At 41.6% G+C, this 18,201-nt stretch overlaps 1 protein-coding gene across 3 annotated transcripts; it reads right to left on the bottom strand.

The window, feature by feature from the left end:
* Window positions 1-1,119: 1,119 nt before the first annotated feature.
* FAM76B (family with sequence similarity 76 member B) lies at window positions 1,120-18,152 on the bottom strand. 3 transcript variants are annotated; one of them, XR_014563622.1, is made up of 10 exons: window positions 17,201-18,152; window positions 14,818-14,882; window positions 14,173-14,227; window positions 13,027-13,182; window positions 10,408-10,604; window positions 8,950-8,997; window positions 8,734-8,814; window positions 8,026-8,161; window positions 5,310-6,740; window positions 1,120-4,574 (listed from the first exon to the last, which is right to left on the bottom strand). XR_014563622.1 is itself a non-coding variant. In XM_083737091.1 (10 exons), the coding sequence occupies exons 1-10, from the start codon at window positions 17,372-17,374 to the stop codon at window positions 4,133-4,135; spliced, it is 1,104 nt and encodes a 367-aa protein (XP_083593217.1). In that variant the 5' UTR covers window positions 17,375-18,152; the 3' UTR covers window positions 1,120-4,132. The 3 variants fall into 3 exon arrangements, 2 of the variants coding, with proteins under 2 accessions (XP_083593217.1, XP_083593218.1); XM_083737091.1 differs by having other exon boundaries at window positions 1,120-4,222; window positions 6,639-6,740; XM_083737092.1 differs by lacking the exon at window positions 8,734-8,814 and having other exon boundaries at window positions 1,120-4,222; window positions 6,639-6,740.
* Window positions 18,153-18,201: the final 49 nt, after the last annotated feature.

The following is an 18,201-nucleotide window of genomic DNA, read 5'->3' as shown; positions in this document are numbered from 1 at the left end:
AGAGAGAAAACGAAAGCAATAGGAAACATAAACATCCTGTGAGCAGGAAATGCGCAGGCTGTGACTCACAAAAGCCTGCTCCCTTTTAAGGTGGAACGGAAATACCCTAACAGGTATCTGCAATATACAAAATACTGCTCCAAAATCCCACAAACCCCCATGACGCCATCAAAGAACAATGGGAGCATGACATAGGCTATGAGATTAACCCCACCCAATGGACTAGAATGTGGTCTAAACCTCCCTTTAAGTCCTTATCAGCCAAAAGAAGGGAACTCACTCTGAAACTCAACACCATAGAAACTGGCACTGATACGCCCAGGAACCTCACCAAGATGTTGGAGAGGCTGCAATTCCACAGGCACATACCTCCACATGTGGTGGTAATGCCCTAAAATCCAACCCTTCCGGACAGCAGTCCTATAAGAGATATGCAAAACTAACTAAGCAGGTATTAAAACTCAACCAAGAACTGGCCCTACTGAACATCTTCCAAGATCATAATGACCACTCACATTATATAGGGCTCATAACCCACTTACTCTCAGCAGCCAGAATCCTCACAGCCAGACATTGGTGAGACCTGTCAGCAGTAAACATGGACCAATGGTATCAAATTGTATGAGAAACAGCCTTACTAGAAAAGCTAGCTAATAAACTTGAAACTGACATGGGAACAAATAGAAGAGGATGCCAGTATGGCTCCCATTTATCACATACACAGCCCAACAAGAAGAATCCGCCAACGGTATATGAATCATTCTGGCTTACCTGATCCAACAAGCCTTCACAAATGCAAACAAACCCCACTGCAGCAAACCACAGCCAACCAACAACACCCTGCCCCACAAGACCTCTCACTACCAAGGAAATGTAATAAACCAATAGAAAAAAAACCTATCCAGTTGACGCTGACCCCAAACCCCACATGTACATTATATAAACACCCCACCTCTCCTCTCCCCCAACCTTATACTGTACTCAACACTAATGTCTCACAACAAATGTAACTGATTTGTAAGAGAATGTACAATCTGAAAAAGAGACAAGGCATGTAGTTTTGTAAACCAAGAAAATCTTTAATAAAAATAAATAATAAAAAATAGAAGAGGTGCATAATGATGTTTTAACAAGCTTTTATTGTGAAATATTGGATTTAGAAAAAAAGTACAAAAATGTCAACTGTCAAATGTGTGCCAGTACAGAATTTCAACAGTATATACACATGTAGCAAGCTGAACAGCTTCACCTCAGAATGGGCATACTTTCTAACTAAAAAGAAACTGCAATATTCACAGGCTTAAAATACATAAATAACTGAAGCCCAAGTGAAAGGTTTTGTTCAATGCTAATTAACAATTGGAAAACTGACTTAAATGCACATTATAGTACAATGTATCACCCTCAAAATCTACATTAAAAAGTTCATTGTGAAGATAGCTACAACTCCAGGATTTCATTTGCTAGTTCCTAGCCTTAAAAACTCCCAAGTGAAGAGAGGGTATGAAACTTATAAAACCAGAGTGATTTCTCTTCAAACACTGTAAAGTCCCTAAATGGGTCCATGCTAGGATTTTTACAGCTCTGGCAGTTAAAAATTAAAATGCTGGGTCTCTTTTTCTAGAATGTTCCTGTTGCAGCATAAGCAGGTTTCAATGAGAATGATTTGATCAGAAAGTGAATCAGATTCATGGTAAAAGTTCTGGCAGGTTTTTGTATTAAAAAAAAACCACCCAAATCTACCAGTGACAGGTAGTCATTTGACTGGAAAAAGTATCAAAATACTCTGAAATGCAAGTAAGTAATGGAAAAAAACACCTTCTCAATGATTAAACAGTCCAATAGGATAGCAGCAGTATATTCTACCCTAGCTGTTTTATCATGTTAAGATAATCAAATAGTATTTATAAATTTACAAAGTTCGTCTAGCATACAAAAAATTAAAAATAATCCTCAATATTGTAGAAAGCAGCTTTTTTTCCTTTCAAATTACATTATTCAGTAATCCTCCCAATCTTCAGGTAGCTGGAGGTCCAAAAACAACACATTAACGCTAGCTGAAGCACACGTTATTCTTTTAAGTAACTTGATAGTATCTTGAGCACCTTTGAATCAAATAGGATTTCCATTTTATGGAAAAGCAGCTTCATTTTTAAGCTGATGAGATCATGCCTTCTGGAATGAATTCATATCATATAGTAATTCATATCGTAACTCCCAAAGGGAACATTAAAAAAAATAAAAATCTGAAGAAATGTAAGACAGGGACCTGAAACTTCCTACCCTCAGGTATTGCTTTCCACATTCTGCTGAGGGATGTCTGCCTGTCTATTACTGAACTCTGATGGTTTATTCAGAATCCTGGGACTTGTTCTAGGGATGCACAGTTGGGCTTGTGCAATGCTGACCAGACTTTATGGGCTCTATTTCTCAGAACAAACTGGGAGTACATATAGAGCATATGTAATACACTTCCTGCAGCTTGGGATCAGTAGTGCTGGACAAAGCTACCCGCCTTTCAGAGAACTTTGTATGCTATTATTTATGTTTCCATGGAATCCTGCAGCTTCCCATAGGACTTTCTGAATGCCAGCATCAGGCTCTTTATTGAGGAATGAGATACTTGTCTTAAGAGATTTATCCAATTCCTGCTGGGTACATGATTCTTCATCCTGTACTGATCCCACTTGACTACATGGCTGGCCCACAGACAGCGAAGCCAGTGAGAGTCCATGGGGCTGGCGTTTTTTGTCCCATGTGAGAGCTTCTCCGGGGCCATTTCTTTTGGCTCCTGGGTAACCTGTTCCAGAAAGAACAGTGTGACTGCACCCTTAGCAATGTGAAGCTGTTTGTGTGTGGGGTGTTTGTTTCACTCTTGAGAAATAAAAAAGGCATATTCTCCCAGCAGTTTAAAAAGGCATAGTACGATGAAATGTTATTAAAAGAAATTGCCAAAGAGTTACGTTAGCTCAAATACTCTTCCTGCGTCATTCAATTTAGAACATGCCACAGGGAATATTATGCAAATTAGCACTGAGATAAAAGGTGAAATATATTTTAGAAGCCCTACAGTTTAGTGTGTGTGTGTGGGGAGGGGGGAAATTAAGTTAGGCACAACATGAGTTAAGACAAACACCTTCTACACAGACAAATCTGTTACAATTATGTACAGCCAATATTCCTTTCCTGCCAGATCTTAACACCTTCTCTAGCATCCTAAACAACTCTGATCTTAACATCTGATTATTCTGTACATACATTTATTTATATACATCCACAAAGGAACATTTAAACATGATTTTTTTTTAAAAAAGAAAAACTTTATATACAAAATACCAACATTCCTATAAATAATAAACAGTTAGGAGAAAAGGCACTTGCAAGTCTACAGTAAATTTTCAAAAAACACATTTTGTTCAGATACTTACAATAGGGAATATCTCTTTAAATTTCTATCACAAGAAATGTAAAACACCAGTTATCACTAAGAATAGAACTGTTAAAATTCTTTTACATATTTATAGGTAATAAGCTTCTTGTCATAAAAGCACCATGATTTTAGACTTTCAACGTACTCTTATTTTGACCAAAAGATAATGCACAATTGTCAGGCATCCAGTGCTCCAGTTTCTGTTTCCAAGCTAGTTGTTGCTGGAATACTGATATGGTTGACCATTATTTTTCTTGATGTGGATCTGCCCAGCTCCTGGGCAAGTTCTGCTTTTGCCTAGGTGTCCTGCATAAATCCAATTTAGATTAATGATTCTGCACAATAGCCATACTTGATGGACTGCTCCCTCAAACTGCTGCCTTGCATATGTTATTGCATGATGTGGTTAAAAATAAGAGCACTCTTACTGATTACCAGTAACTGGCAAGAAGTCCTCTCCTGTATAAATTCTTTTTAAAAAGCATTCTTCAAGCCAGCTGAAGTATTTTAATCCAAATGGCTTAAACTTAAAAAGGAAAAAAAAAAAGTTCCACTGCATTATCAGTTACAAAAAGGTGTAGGAAACATGCCAACTACTCTGTGTGCAAAAATATTCCTTTTTTCCACTACACAGGCTTCTAAGGAGTTTCCACAGAGTCATTTACCTTTTGAATATTAACACCCATGCAAACAGCCAGCACTTCATGGAGATGTGAGTATGCTCCCACTCTTGTCAAACTTCTTGCCCTTTGATAAAGCCGCAACTTGTTTGAGCAGTTCTCTGTTTTTTGCCTGCAAAAAACAACACACGCCTTACAATTCTATAGGTTGCATCGTAGATACATTGCCATGCAATGTTGGAAAATGCTCCATTTCCCTCTTTGCACCATTCCCATGGTAGTTGCAGAAATGTCTAACACATGTAGGCGAACACCTATGCTGCTGAAAAGGGCTCAAAGCCACGGATCCAAAGAGCTATGTAAGGTTCGGCCCCCGGCCCAAGGGTTTTGGTACTCCAGTCCCTCCCCCGCCCGAATCCTATTGCAAATTGTTTGGTATGACGAGGTGATGCTTGAGAAATAGATGTCTCGATTCCTTTTTGGAACCCTGTCAAGAGCATTCATTAGATCTTGAAGTAAAAATACTGTATTATACCTGAGATTTACAGGATGCATGGCTTTAAAGGAAAACTTGCTAAAAATGATGTATAGATGGCATTTGACGCTAGTAAAATTAGCTAAAATGTATAGGAAAAAAGAAAGAAAATGTTGGAAATGTAAAAAGGCAGATGGCGACTATTTCCATATGTGGTGGATCTGCGATAAGGTAAAAAAATTTTGGGAATCAATTTATAATGAACTCAAAAAGATATTTAGATATACTTTCCCCAAAAGACCGGAAGCGTGTCTATTAGGCTTAATAGGAACAGAAATTAAAATAGAAGATCAAAATTTGTTCATGTATGCTACAGCTGCCGCGAGGACCCTTCTGGCCCAAAGATGGAAAGTACAAGATATACCAACTATTCAGGAGTGGCAGGTGAAGTTGACAGAATATGCAGAACTTGCCAAACTGTCAGGGAGGATCCGGGACCAGGGAGATCAAAGATACCAAAATAACTGGAGTAAATTTATTGATTATTTAAAGAAGAATTGTAAAGAGGTCAAGACACTAGCAGGATTGACATAATACCTCCAATGTATAATAGTACTAATATGAGGATGATGTGCATGATGGAAAGAGGATAAATATACCAGTTGTGGGGAGGGAGGGGGGTCGCGACTCGGCAGAGTCAAAGGGAATGTACGGGGCTATTACAATTTGTTGGAAAAGAATATGTAAGGAAAAGAATAAAAATTCACTTGGGGAAAAAAATTACTGTATTATGAGATAGCTTTCATTTTGATATTTTTAAAGAAGGGTCTTAAAGCACATTTTCAGACAGACGGATGCTTAAATGGAAAGCTGTCTCAACATGATACTGTCCAAAGCTCTCTCTGTCTGTCCGTCCCCCAGTTTAATAATTTGGCTAATTTGTGATTCTTTGGGAGTCAGCTGGAGCTTTACACTGTGTGAAGAGATTGGAATGTTGATTTCACCTAAAGAAACACACTAAAAAGCAGAGGCTATTTCAGCACTAGCAGCCTAGGACGTTATCCAGGCAAACATGACCAGCATTCATCACAACCAAGTCCCTCTCTATAAAACATAGACACAGCTGTGTAGAACACTTAAGGGGCAGGTGAAACAGATTTGCACCAAAGCAGTTCTCCTAGCTAGCTAGCTAGCTAGCTTTAAGCCAATTTCTTTGGTTGCTATAGCTGAAAACAAAAATGGGGAATAACAAGTTTAGTACAACTGGTAAAACATATCAAAATCTCATGATGAATCCTGTTCAAGTTAGACCCGTTACTGAAAGTCAACCAATGGGACCTAACTGATGTAACCTTGGTTATTTTTTCACTGCTGAGTGTTTATGGATAAAAAAATTGCAAACATTGTTACAAAGATCAATTACAATCTACTCTTCATCAATGCTGGGATGACTAGAGATCCAGCTTGTGAAGTTCAATATCTGCAGAGGCCTACTGTGGGTTCCTCTTCTTGGTGTGATGCCAGAATTCAATGCTATCTTGGAGTATGATATTGATAGTTCAAGAAGAGTGAACTGGATTCAAAAGGTTGCCTATCTCATGGCCATTTGTTCTTATATAAATTATATATAACAGAACTATTATAAGCATAGGAAGCTGACTAAACTGACACCAGCTTAAATTAAACTTGCATAATTACCCCAATTCCAAACTCTGTTCAGCAGTGCTTCTACTCACTGACCCGGCCTAAGCCTCAAAGAGGAAAAAACAAGTCATAAAAAGAGTGTTTGAATTGCACCTCCCTTTTTGCCAGCATATGCTCTGCCAAGTTGTGTGATCAAGCTAAACAGAGTTAGGATCCTTATATGAAGGATCCCCTGCCTGGCAGCGCCCCCACCAATCCCCATTTTTCAGGCCATATGCCAGTGTAAAAATTAGGTGGCTCAGGCAGCTGAGGGAATTATGCCAGCGTGTCTCCAGCTAAGCTTGAATGTGGTGCTTACACTGGGAGAGAAACTGGATCCTAACTCACTCATCCCAGTAAATCCTGGGTTTTGATTGCTCCCCAAGTCCTTAGCCCAATAATGTTGTCCGTGAACAATTGCGGTGTTTACCTGTAGCTGTTCCACAGTTTCTTTATGAGCTCTCTCCATGCTGTTCATCTTTGTTCTCAAGTTGGACTCTTGGTACTGAAAGTCTGCCTTCAGCTCTGTCAACTAGGAAAAAGATTGGAGATCTTTAAAATACTGTTCCAGGCCTCCTTTAAGGAGATAACCCTCACGTCAACAAAATAGATTCCTGGTGTCTGTCAGATGAACATTTTAAAAGACAAAAAAGCAATTTCCACTGATTTGACTACTAATGAAGAAGAAGAAGAAGAGTTTGGATTTGATACCCCGCCTTTCACTCCCTTTAAGGAGTCTCAAAGCGGCTAACATTCTCCTTTCCCTTCCTCCCCCACAACAAACACTCTGTGAGGTGAGTGGGGCTGAGAGACTTCAAAGAAGTGTGACTAGCCCAAGGTCACCCAGCAGCTGCATGTGGAGGAGCGGAACCCAGATTACGAGACTACTGCTCTTAACCACTACACCACACTGGCCCTCATGAAAACAATGCATAGCATTAAATATTATATCTGCACAAACAAAGCTGAGTATATCCGTAAGACAGAATGTTGTCTAAACATTTTTACTTGGCATAGTCCAGGTTATTGTCCTTACATACACAGTTAAGAAAAAATAAATAAACCATACAGCAGTTATTCCCAGATGTGCAAGTAAGAGGTCACCTCCTTCACAAAACACTTGTACGCCAGGCACTGCACTTCTCTCTTGGGAAGAGAGCAAAATACAATGAAGCTGTGTGGGAGTTAAGATGGCCCCAAATGGTGGAAACTATGGATTTGGAGTGTAAACTCCAAACTACCTCTCAACGAACGCAAGCTCAATATGGGGAAAAGATCGAGAGGGAAGGCCTTCCGAAGCATCCAGAGTAACCCATATAAACTACAAATATGTTACAATGTATCAGATGTACTTGGGAATATATTACCTCTGGCTAATACCATAACGGCTCACCCTTCCTTTTCCCCAAAAGCAATTGTTTGATGGGCAGAAATGATGAGGATACAGTATTATGTGTGTGGGTTTAGCCTATTATTATTATTATTATTATTATTATTATTATTATTATTATTAATTGAATTTATATACTGTCCTATACCTGGAGGCCTCAACTACTCCTACCCTTTGTCAGCATCAAACCTTAGCCCGGGTAGGTTCTAGCCAGTTGGGGAGGAGGGCATACTGTGGAGGAAGAAGATAAAATTGGCCCCTTGTGGACAAAAAAGTTCATCTAAATATAATTTTTTCGAGTAACATATGACCAAAATGCATTCCAAATGAACTCTGGGTTTGGGTTGTTTAATTCATATTTGTAATGCTGATTTCATTTGGAACTAGAACATTTACAAAATAGCTACTCGTGAGTTGAGGCTTTTACCTTTTTATCTTTTTCCAGAATTGTTTGATCTCTTTGCTGCAAGAGGCGTTTCAGTGACATCACTTCTTCTTTCAGCTGACTAATGAGGACAAAGTTGTCAGTACCTCCGCTGTCTGCTGACTGATTTATAGAACTACTGTAAAAAGAAAAGTGCGGGCTGTGATTAAATGAGGGGGGGGAAACTGTATGTATTTGAATCAGTTTCACAAATGTCCTAATGAAAAAAAAGTACTTGACAGAAATAGATGAAACTAGCAAATTAACTTACTAATGGCAAACATTATCAATACCTGCAGAAATATAACTGAGCATTAGCTTCTGACTTTCTAAATGAAGCAGCCTTTTACACAAATTCCAGCTGTTTGTCAGAGACTGTTGTATATAATCTCTCTCACCTAACAAGATGCACATGGAACAAAGCTTGTCCATAAGAACCAAATCAAAGCAGGTTTATAGCTACAAATAACTGAACTGTTGCTCCTAGATGCACTGTATGTTGGGCTGTTTTCATTCTGCTATATTTTAGTTGATTACCCCCAAAAACTCCAGAATAAGGAGTGTAGAGCCATCATTTTTCACTAAAGTTTACACCAAGGCATATGGCCAAAATATGAAGTCATGTTGACTTTTTCAGAATAAAAAGAAAAAGAAAAGGAAAACGAACAATAATTTCAATGGGAAAAACTGTAAGGAAGGCCATATTTTTACCTATCTCCATTAGATGGCTTGGATTCCATTTTGGGTTTTTTCTTTGGAGTTTCATTCTGAATAGCTGCAGAGGATTTATGGCTGAAAAGACGCCAACACAATCTGTATGACTATACATCTACATTTACACAAAACAGCATGTACATAGATAATTTGACAAAGTAAGGAACAGGCTGGACTTACAAATTGTTCTTTTTTTTAATAGTCAACATTTACCTCTGTTTCCACAATCCCTGATCTTGTTCTGGACTCAGGCTGCTGATTCTGAAATGCAGAATATGCAATAGGCTTAAGAATGGCCACCTCAATCACAGTTTGCAAAAAAAAAAGCCCTATTTTATTTACGGCTACCAGTTCTGAATATTCTTCAGAGATAGCCACATATATAACAGCGCAGTGCAATCCTATATGGATGCAACAAAGTGTGCCTAACAAAGGGCAAACCTGTCCTTTCCAGGGAAGACTGCAAGCAGAACTCCAGGCACAGCTATGTCAAAGTACTGCTGGCCACAATCACTTGACCTTCCAAGAGGGGCGGCAGGTCTAGAAGTACTCCCATGAATCTGGTCTTTTAGTTACTTCTGTCTTGTCTGGATTAATTATCATACTCTGATGTGCTGAATGTGGATTAACAACCTCCATAAAACAATTCGGGGTCTTCACTGTCTTTGAGGAATCAGAAGGAGAGTTGGGATGGCACCCATATACTAATGGCACCATACTTCACTCATCCAGATAACCTTGGAGCCAAGAAGGTCTAAGTCTGGGTCAGTGCCTGGATGGAAGACTTCTTGTAAAACCAGGTACACTACCTTAAGTTCCGTGATGAGATAAAAGTATAATAAAATACTGATATTATTGAAAGCAGCTGATGTACAGCAGAACGAAAATGGAAGCTGTTGGGCAACGTCTATCAACACAATTAGCTAGCATTTCCATTTTCTCATGACAAGTGAAATCTCTCTTCAACCACAATGTATCTTATTTGGAATGTGCAGAGACTGGATGGCCATCTATCATGGATGCTTTAGCTGATATTGCTGTACTGCAGGAGGCTGGACTAAGTGTACCTTGGAGTCCTTTCCAATTCTACAATTCTATGATTCTGGTGCATTTATGCATCTCTTCTTCATTCAGAAAGGGGCCATGCCTAGCTATGTGTATTAGCAACAGCATTAGAATTGAGAGTTCACCTTGCAACTCAAATGTTTCGAAACTGTTACTGTTTCATATAGGTTTTGTGTTCTACAAAAAACATCTGACTCCCAGTTATACACATACGGTCTCTAAATGTTATGGCAGGATGTTGTGCAATCAGAAATGTGACTTTCTTTGAATAACAGGCCCTGTTATTATGAAACCTCTCTTAGGTTTCCAAAACAATTTGCTATGTGGGAAGCTTCTTTTTCAAGAAAACAAACCCAAAGCTCCCTTGGACAATTGGAACCAGTTGGGCAGATCCTTGGATCCTAGCCTAAATAAAGAACAATTCTTAGACCCAAGTCCCTATCTGCCATCTCACACTTTCAACCTAAGGAAATATTAATAGCAGAAATAAGTTTTAAGTGCAATAGATTAAATCTACCAATTTAGCAGCAAAATTCTTACTGTATCTTGATTTAGTTTCAGAGAATACAGGTACCACCTCTATTCCATAAGTTTCACAACACTTACTTGTGATGGCTGCTGCTGTGACGGTGGTGGTGATGGCGATGGCGCTGGTGTTTCAAATGATGCTGGTCTTTTTCAGTAAGAGATGTGGAGGAAGAATTAGAATGTGAAGACCCTAAGCTCTTCCTCTGTTCCTTGGTCTTCTGCAGTACTCTCTTGTAGGACAGCGTACAGAGCCAACACAACAGCTTCCCATCAACCTTTTGGGAAATCATTCGCAGCAAGTTATGTTACACGTACTCAGTGCTAAAAAGACATACAACAGCCAAAATAAAATTATCAAATACTTCTGCTGTCATTCTTTGTGCACACATCTTAATACAAACAAGTTGAAAATACACAGTACAGAACAGCAGTGCGTAAAATTAACCTTACTGGAGATTCTGCTGAAAACTGGGTGAAAAATATTGCAACCTATTTCCTTTAGGTGAGCACACCTGTCAAGATATAAAAGGCCTCTTCCATGGACAGAAGGGCTCTTGATCCAGCAGAGGCCCCCACTAAAGGAAGGGAAGAGAACATTTTTGCCAAAACTCCCATAACCTTTATCGAGAAGTGCCGTGTCCCACACTATTCTCAAGGTTTCTATTTTCAGAAGCTGGAAGGGAAAGAGGAATCTGTAAAAATTACCTTGCCTCTTCCGTTAAGAGAGTGTCAGGAGTGGAACCCCTCTCAAGGGGTATTAGGATCCAACACATACTCATTTCATACTCAAGTGGTAGACCTACTGAAATCAATGAACTTTCAATGGATCTATCTAGACTATAACTAACGTTGGATGTATCTCCCCTGTATCATTTAGTCTTTCACCCAATTTCCAGGATACCCCACAGCTCTCCTCAGACTTGGCCAATGATTTATCTAGGATCCACCATCCCAACTGGTTGCTAACTAGCATCTTGGAGGAAAAGGTTCTCAGTAGGCTTTTTATCCAAGAGTCTACTCTAAACTCTAATATGTGAATACTCATTATACTGTAATAAAATAAATGCAATCTAAGGAACCACTTGCAGCAACAATGGGGCATTGTCCGAATGTGGATGACAAGCAACCATGCTGAACTAGCTAGGTCTGAGACTAGTCAGTGCCTAAGCTGGGAGACTGTCTGATAATCTACAAAACATTACAAAAGAATGGTGAAATAAAAATGATAATATATTATATTCCATCAATAACAACTGGGCAGACTAGATACCAGTGTTTTATAGCCTCTGAAAACAACTATAAAAAGGCATACTTTCAATTATCTTGTTTACTGTTTTGTGAGTTCGAATTTTTTCATGGATCAGCAGTCAAGTGCTGCTATGTAAACTGATAACTGAAGAGTAATACAAATACATAATATAAATTCTATTTCTCCATAATTATTTGGAAACCTTCACTTAAAACTGACTAAAGGTTTCTTCTAGAACACCTCATGCCAGAAGTGCAGGGAGCATCCAATTACATGACTTAAGTAAACATGGACCCTAGGTAAGTGTGCCTGGAACCCCTGGACTCTCACACTGCTCAAATTATGACACCAATACTGGTGTCAGAAGTGAGATCTGTGTTTCCTAGAGGAAAGGCTCATGAGCAAAGTATGCCTGAGTTGGGGGACCCCATTCTCCACATGTGGTTTACAGTTTCTGGGATCAATGAACAGCACTCTGATAGACCATTAGTGCTATAGTGATGTTGGGAAATCTTAGCAAGTTAAAACTTTGGCTCATGCCTAAGAAGAGCATTGTGGAAGAGCCAAACACTGGGGAATGTGTGTCTGCTTCTTTAAATGCAGACTTATCGTGTCTTTGGGAGTGTGAATAAGTTATCTTCTCCAGCTGCAGGAGGGAGGCTCATAGTTGATTTATAGTCTTGACACCTGGCTATCTGAGATGCCGTTTCTGTGTGAACAAGGTCATCAAGCCTTATTACAAGAAGAAGGGGAATCTGGTGTCTGTCTGAGAATAAGGGAGGATGCCCTTTCGTTTTCAAGGTCTTGGGGTAAACAGGATTCAGCTGCCAATTCCCCTAACCAGTTTGAGTTATTGTCCTTCTATGTAACCATTGGCGAATTGCTAATTAATCTAAATAACCGACCGGTTCTCGTTGTGAGTGTGTTCTGTAGTTAGCTATACTAAACCATGTTTTTATTTTCTGTTTGGGATTTGTAAGAGATGTGCAAACTTTTATGTTTGAATAATCTTGTTTTTTAATAAATTCTGGAAAAAGGACTTTTTCCTGTTTCTGTCTTTTTGCCTTTCTGTCGGGGAAGCTAAACCAGCACCTGACCACTTAGTCGCCTACCAGAGCCTGTTGGATTTCTGTCTGTGCCATGGTAAAGTGACGCAGGGTGGGGCAGCCCAGTAACGCTGAAGAGTAATCTCCTTCCTTAGCTTACTTTTCTGGGCTGTTCTAAGATAAAGAAGTGGTGGCAGCAACTACTGTTTGTTTGTTTTGCGTTCTGAAAACGCTTCTGTGCACCCCTCTCTCTCTCAGCCGGGTCTTGCCAGACAAGTAGGGCAGGTGGGGAAGTGCGCACAAATAGTACAAGTGTGATTCAAAATACAACAATACCATGTTGTTCATCATTCAGTTACCACTTTGAGACCAAGTATGAGTAGCAGCAAGACAAAGCTATACCTTTCTTCTTCCTTCCTCTTTGCGATCAAAAGCACATTGCTGCTTGCATTGTTCACATGTTTGAGGAGGTCCATATTTCTTCTCAGAGTTTGTGCAGCGCTGACATTTTGTGCCAATAAACGCTGCAATGATGTTACAGTATTGGCAAGGTTTCGGCTGAAGAAAAACAACAACAAATTAAGAATGCCATTCCTTGTTTCAATATGTCAACATTTTATGCAAAAATGACCTAGAGTCACTGAAGGAAAGAAAAAGTAAAACTGCTGCTTAAACAAGCTCATTATACAGACTTCACTTAGTACAGTAGTTACATGTTTGATGCTGAAACTATGTTACATTTTATTAACTGATTCAAAGTTTCTTTAAACTTTCCTGATGTCAGCTTCAGGAAAAACATTATTTTGCTAACTGAAATTTGTTTCTTTTTATTTAGGAAAATGTATAAACTGCTTAATAAAAAATTAAACAGTAATACAGAGCATTTCCATTATAATTATGGAACTGCAGCTATGGAGTCAATGTATTTTTATGGTGAATTACGCTATCAATTGCTATTAAGCACAATGACTGTGCTCTGCCTCTATGGTCAGAGGCGGAATGCTTCTGAATATTAGTTGCTGAACACTGCAAGAGGGGAGAGTACTCCTGTGCTCAGTTCCTGCTTGTGGGCTTTCCACAGGCATCTGGTTGGCTTTTGTGAGAACAGGACACTGGAGAAGATGGGTCGCTGTCCTGATCCAATAGGCTCTTCTTGTGTGGATCCTTCTCCTACAGTGAAAGTAAGCAATCTCTAGACTATCCAAAAAGCTCTTACAGCTAGCTGCTTAACGGTGCAATGGAGACTGCAAAGTGCACCTTTCTTGGCTGCCCATACTGCCACATGGTAGGTACAATGATGTGTCATAACCAGTGTTCAGTCAACCTTAGAGAAAGACCGGCGCTCAAGTCTGGTTTGCTTCACAGCCTGTAGCTCTCCAGAATACCGGTGTTCCACTCTTCAGCATGTGCATGCAAAGCCAAAGGCAATTTCAACCAGTGTGGAATAAAATGTCATAGTTGTTGTAATTTTCTTAAATCCAAATTTGAATAAGTCCCTGACTATGAATTTAGCAGCCCAGTCACAAAAAAAATCCAGAATTAACTCACCGTTCCAAATTGCTTTACATTTTGGGCACACTTCTTGCATATTGTGTTGGTTTTGCTAAAAGAAAAGGAAATAAAACCCAGTTTTTCAAATACTTAGTTACACAGGAGAAGTACCCATATTCAGGACAGATGACTGGCCCTTAAAAGCCAGTGTGGGGTAGTGGTTAAGAGCGGTAGACTTGTCATCTGGTGAACCTGGTTCGCTTCCCCGCTCCTCCACATGCAGCTGCTGGATGACCTTGGGCTAGTCACACTTCTCTGAAGTCTCTCAGCCCCACTCACCTCACAGAGTGTTTGTTGTGGGGGAGGAAAGGAAAGGAGAATGTTAGCCGCTTTGAGACTCCTTTGGGTAATGATAAAGTGGGATATCAAATCCAAACTCTTCTTCTAAAAGAACTCTAGTTCTCCAAAAAGGTGGCACAAGTTGCTCACCAGAGGCTCTTCTGCCTTGCTCTTTTGCCTCCTTCATGGGACCAGGGTAGGCAAACAACATTTTCCCCAATACATGGATGACTTTTAGCCATATAATTCAAGGTAAACTGCATGTGGAAATTGACTGACTAGCATTACATTTATGGGGCATATAGCAGTTTTCAAGTAATAGATGATAGTTTACAAGTGTGAAATAACATGAAAAAGACTTACTTCTCTTGTTGAAACTCTGATCGACAGTAAGTACATTTTACCATGGGATGTGCAATGCGACATTCCTAGACAAAAAAAGTCAAAATTGTTTTACTATAGAGAAACTACTGACACAAGAAATTCATCTCATTTTATCTTATTTGCTCTGTGGACATTTTATGGTGCTCTCATGTATAAGTTACAGTTGTTCCAAGTCACTTTGGCTTTCCATATGTGGCTGTAAACTACAGGGCAAGAGAATTCCTGATCTGACTTACTATACAGTCTATGTCACCATCATAAGACTGCAATATAAAGTACTTTATTGCTTGATTATAAGCCAGGTTTAAGAGATGGAATTTAAGATAACTAATTAAAAACCCACTGACTGCTAATGCTGCAAAACTAAGTATCTTTTTGATACCATGGACTCCTGCAAGTAGAATCTGTCACATAGCTACTGTAACAAGCAATGATCTATGATGACTTTGATTGCCTATGAAAGCTTGTGCCACAAGACTAGCTAGCTCCCAGAGTATTATAGCCTGTTTTAAAAAGAAAACCAAAACAGGTGTTTCTTCATTACAGCAAGCAAGGGATGAAGTAACACATTTAGGTTTTTTTTTTAATGTGTGACAAAGATGCAATGAATCAGTGATGGAAAACACGAGACCCTCCAGATGCTGTTAAGTCTCCAGGTACCATGGACAGAAACTAGGGGAATTACAGCCCAATCATCATTTGGAGGGCTGAAGGTTCTGCCCTGTTCAAAATGAACAAATCAAAATGTAAAAGTCATCAAAATTTTCCAATATGTATAATAAATTCAGGACAGAACTATCCTGAGGAGGGATTGCCACTGAAAATAGTAAACCCCCTCCCATCACCATGTAGTGAAAGCTGTATACTGTCTGACAGTGGGAGGGAAATTCACTATGGTTCAGAATGGGGTTAGAGCAAATGCAAAATATGATGACATGATATAGAGGGAAGAATCTCATAGTGATGACATTCTGGGTGGCACCATCATGCCAGGCATAACAAATTGGCCACAACACCTACACCACAGGGCAGATGGGTGGCAGACTGGCACCTCCCACTGAGTAATCTGAAAAGAACTGATCACCCTGGAATTAGTCACTAAGGCTGAAATCATATAGGCACATGGAGAGCAAGTATCACTGAACTCAAATGAGACTAACTTTTGGGGTTGACACATATATAACCTCTCTTCATCCCTTTTCCATTGTGTGTAAAACTAGTTTGTAACCCTGAAAACAAGGCCTGTTTTGCGACTGATCTATGTCACCTTCTCTGAACATATAAAGAGCCTGCTGGGACAAGCCAGTTGCCCATCCAGGCCAGCATATTGTGCTCACAGTGGTGTCTGTGGGAAACTATGCAATCAGGATCCAAGCGCAAGAGCACCTGACCCATCCTCAACTTGTACCCAAAATAACTGCTGCTGCCTCCAACTGTGGAACCACAGGATAGCCGTCATGGCTTGTAGCCTTCAGTAGGGCTCTCCTCTTCTGAAGTCATGCAAGTTGGTGGTCATCACTGTCTCCCTGAGGAAGAGAGCCCCATAATTTTAACTAACGTTCAGGTTCACCAGATGCCAACAGGGACGTTTCCTTCGCTTAAAAAAGTGCAGAATAAATGTTCCAAGTGAAAAAGAAACCACACAGCAGCTTATCAGGAGCCTTGTGTCCTTGAAGCTAACCCCTTCCCTTGCCTTCACTCCTCTGCTTGGTCAGCCCCCTCGCAATTCCAAGGCTGCGGCTTTGTTAACTACAAACCCTGAAATCTCAGACCCACCCCAAAACTTTCCTAGGGTTTTTGTAGACGTTTCGTGGCGTCAAAATGCAGGGTTTTCCCTACGAAGGGTTTAGAGGGGGGTCTCAAATTTAGGGTTCCGAGATAGTTGTTGTTGTTGGGGGGATAAACTACAAAAAGCAGGATTTGCACTACTAGGCTCTACAGAACTTTGGGGGGGTCCTCAAATTTAGGGGTTCCGAGTTAGTTGATGTTGGGGGGGAGAGAAAGAACCTACAAAACCAGGATTTGCACTTCTAGGCTCTACAGAACTTTGGAGTGGATGGGACGTTGGTTTTCTGGGTGTTAACAGCGACCCCCCCCCCCGTTTGATGTATCACTTACTGAGTATGGGAGCCCCACTAAAAGCTTTAGAGGGGCCCCGAGATTTCGGGGTTCAGGGTTAACGAAGCTCCAGGCCGCCCCGTCCCTTCAAACTCCTTCAGCTCCGGAAGCGGGCGCGTCCCGCCGCGCAGCCGGATAGCCTCTGGCTGCCCGCCCTGCCCTGCCGTCCCCACCCCACCGAGCCGCCCTTCCCTCCCTCTGCGTCGCCTCCCGGCCTACCCCCGCAGCCCCCGGGGAGCGGCACCTTGCAGAGCTGCTGTCCCTGGGAGAGCTCCTCGAACGGGTAGCGCTGGTTGCACTTGGTGCAGGCGTAGAGAGCCGGGGCGGCGGCGGCGACGACGGACCCACCTCCACCACCTCCGACGACCGCCGCTGCCGCCGCGACCGCCACCCCGGAGGCCCCGGATGTTGCCGCCATCCGCCTTCCCTTCACAGCGCCGAAGGAGCCGGGAAGGAACCAACCACCGGCGGGAGGGCGGGCGTGCGGGCGGGCAGGAGCGAACGAACGACTGAGAGAGAAAGAGAGAGGAGAGATTCTCCCCTCCCCCGCGCGCGCCTGATGGTTCCTTCGACTCCTTCGCCGCCGCTTCTTCCTCCGCTTAGGCCCGCTTTCCTCCTCCTTGTGTCGGCATCCGCGTCAAGAGGCCCTTCCGTTCCCCCCTCCTCCTCCTCTTCCTTTCTCCTCACGCAAACAGAGGCCGAGAGCGAGCCAGGGAGCAAACCGACGGAGCACGAGCTTCGGCGCCCTCGGCCAATCAGCACGGCGCGGCAAGGCCGCCTTCAAACCTCACCGCCCAATGAAGAGGCGGGGGAAGCCGCGCGACGTCCCTCACCCCCCCCCACACGCCCGCCGTGCTTGCGTCACGTTTTATAAGACCAGACCAATTAGAAAAATAAAATAAGGCGGAACCCGCTCTCCGCCGCCGCCTCTCATTGGCCGGGCGCCGGTGCCCTTTTTCCCATACAAGAGTCGCAGCAATAACCGCCTTCGCGAGGCTGCGCCTGCGCAGAGGGAAATAAGCGCAGTTCGCTTCCTTCCCTTCTACTGCCACCCACCGAAAGCTCCACAAACAAATCCGGAGCGTAGCTTCGCCGTGGCTTCTGATTCGCTCGCTCTTGAAACCCCAAGGCGATAATAAGGAAATAAATCCGAGCGCCTGCTGTGGCTGCTTCCCACACTACTTCTTTCTAAAATCTGATTGGTTAATCCGGGCGTCCATCACCGCCGCGGCTCTGTGACGCAAG

Source organism: Podarcis gaigeae (assembly GCF_964106915.1).
Source record: "Podarcis gaigeae genome assembly, chromosome: 4".
Lineage (NCBI taxonomy): Eukaryota > Metazoa > Chordata > Lepidosauria > Squamata > Lacertidae > Podarcis > Podarcis gaigeae.
Note: the sequence above shows the minus strand (reverse complement) of the source record. Positions and strands in the feature narration are given on the sequence as shown.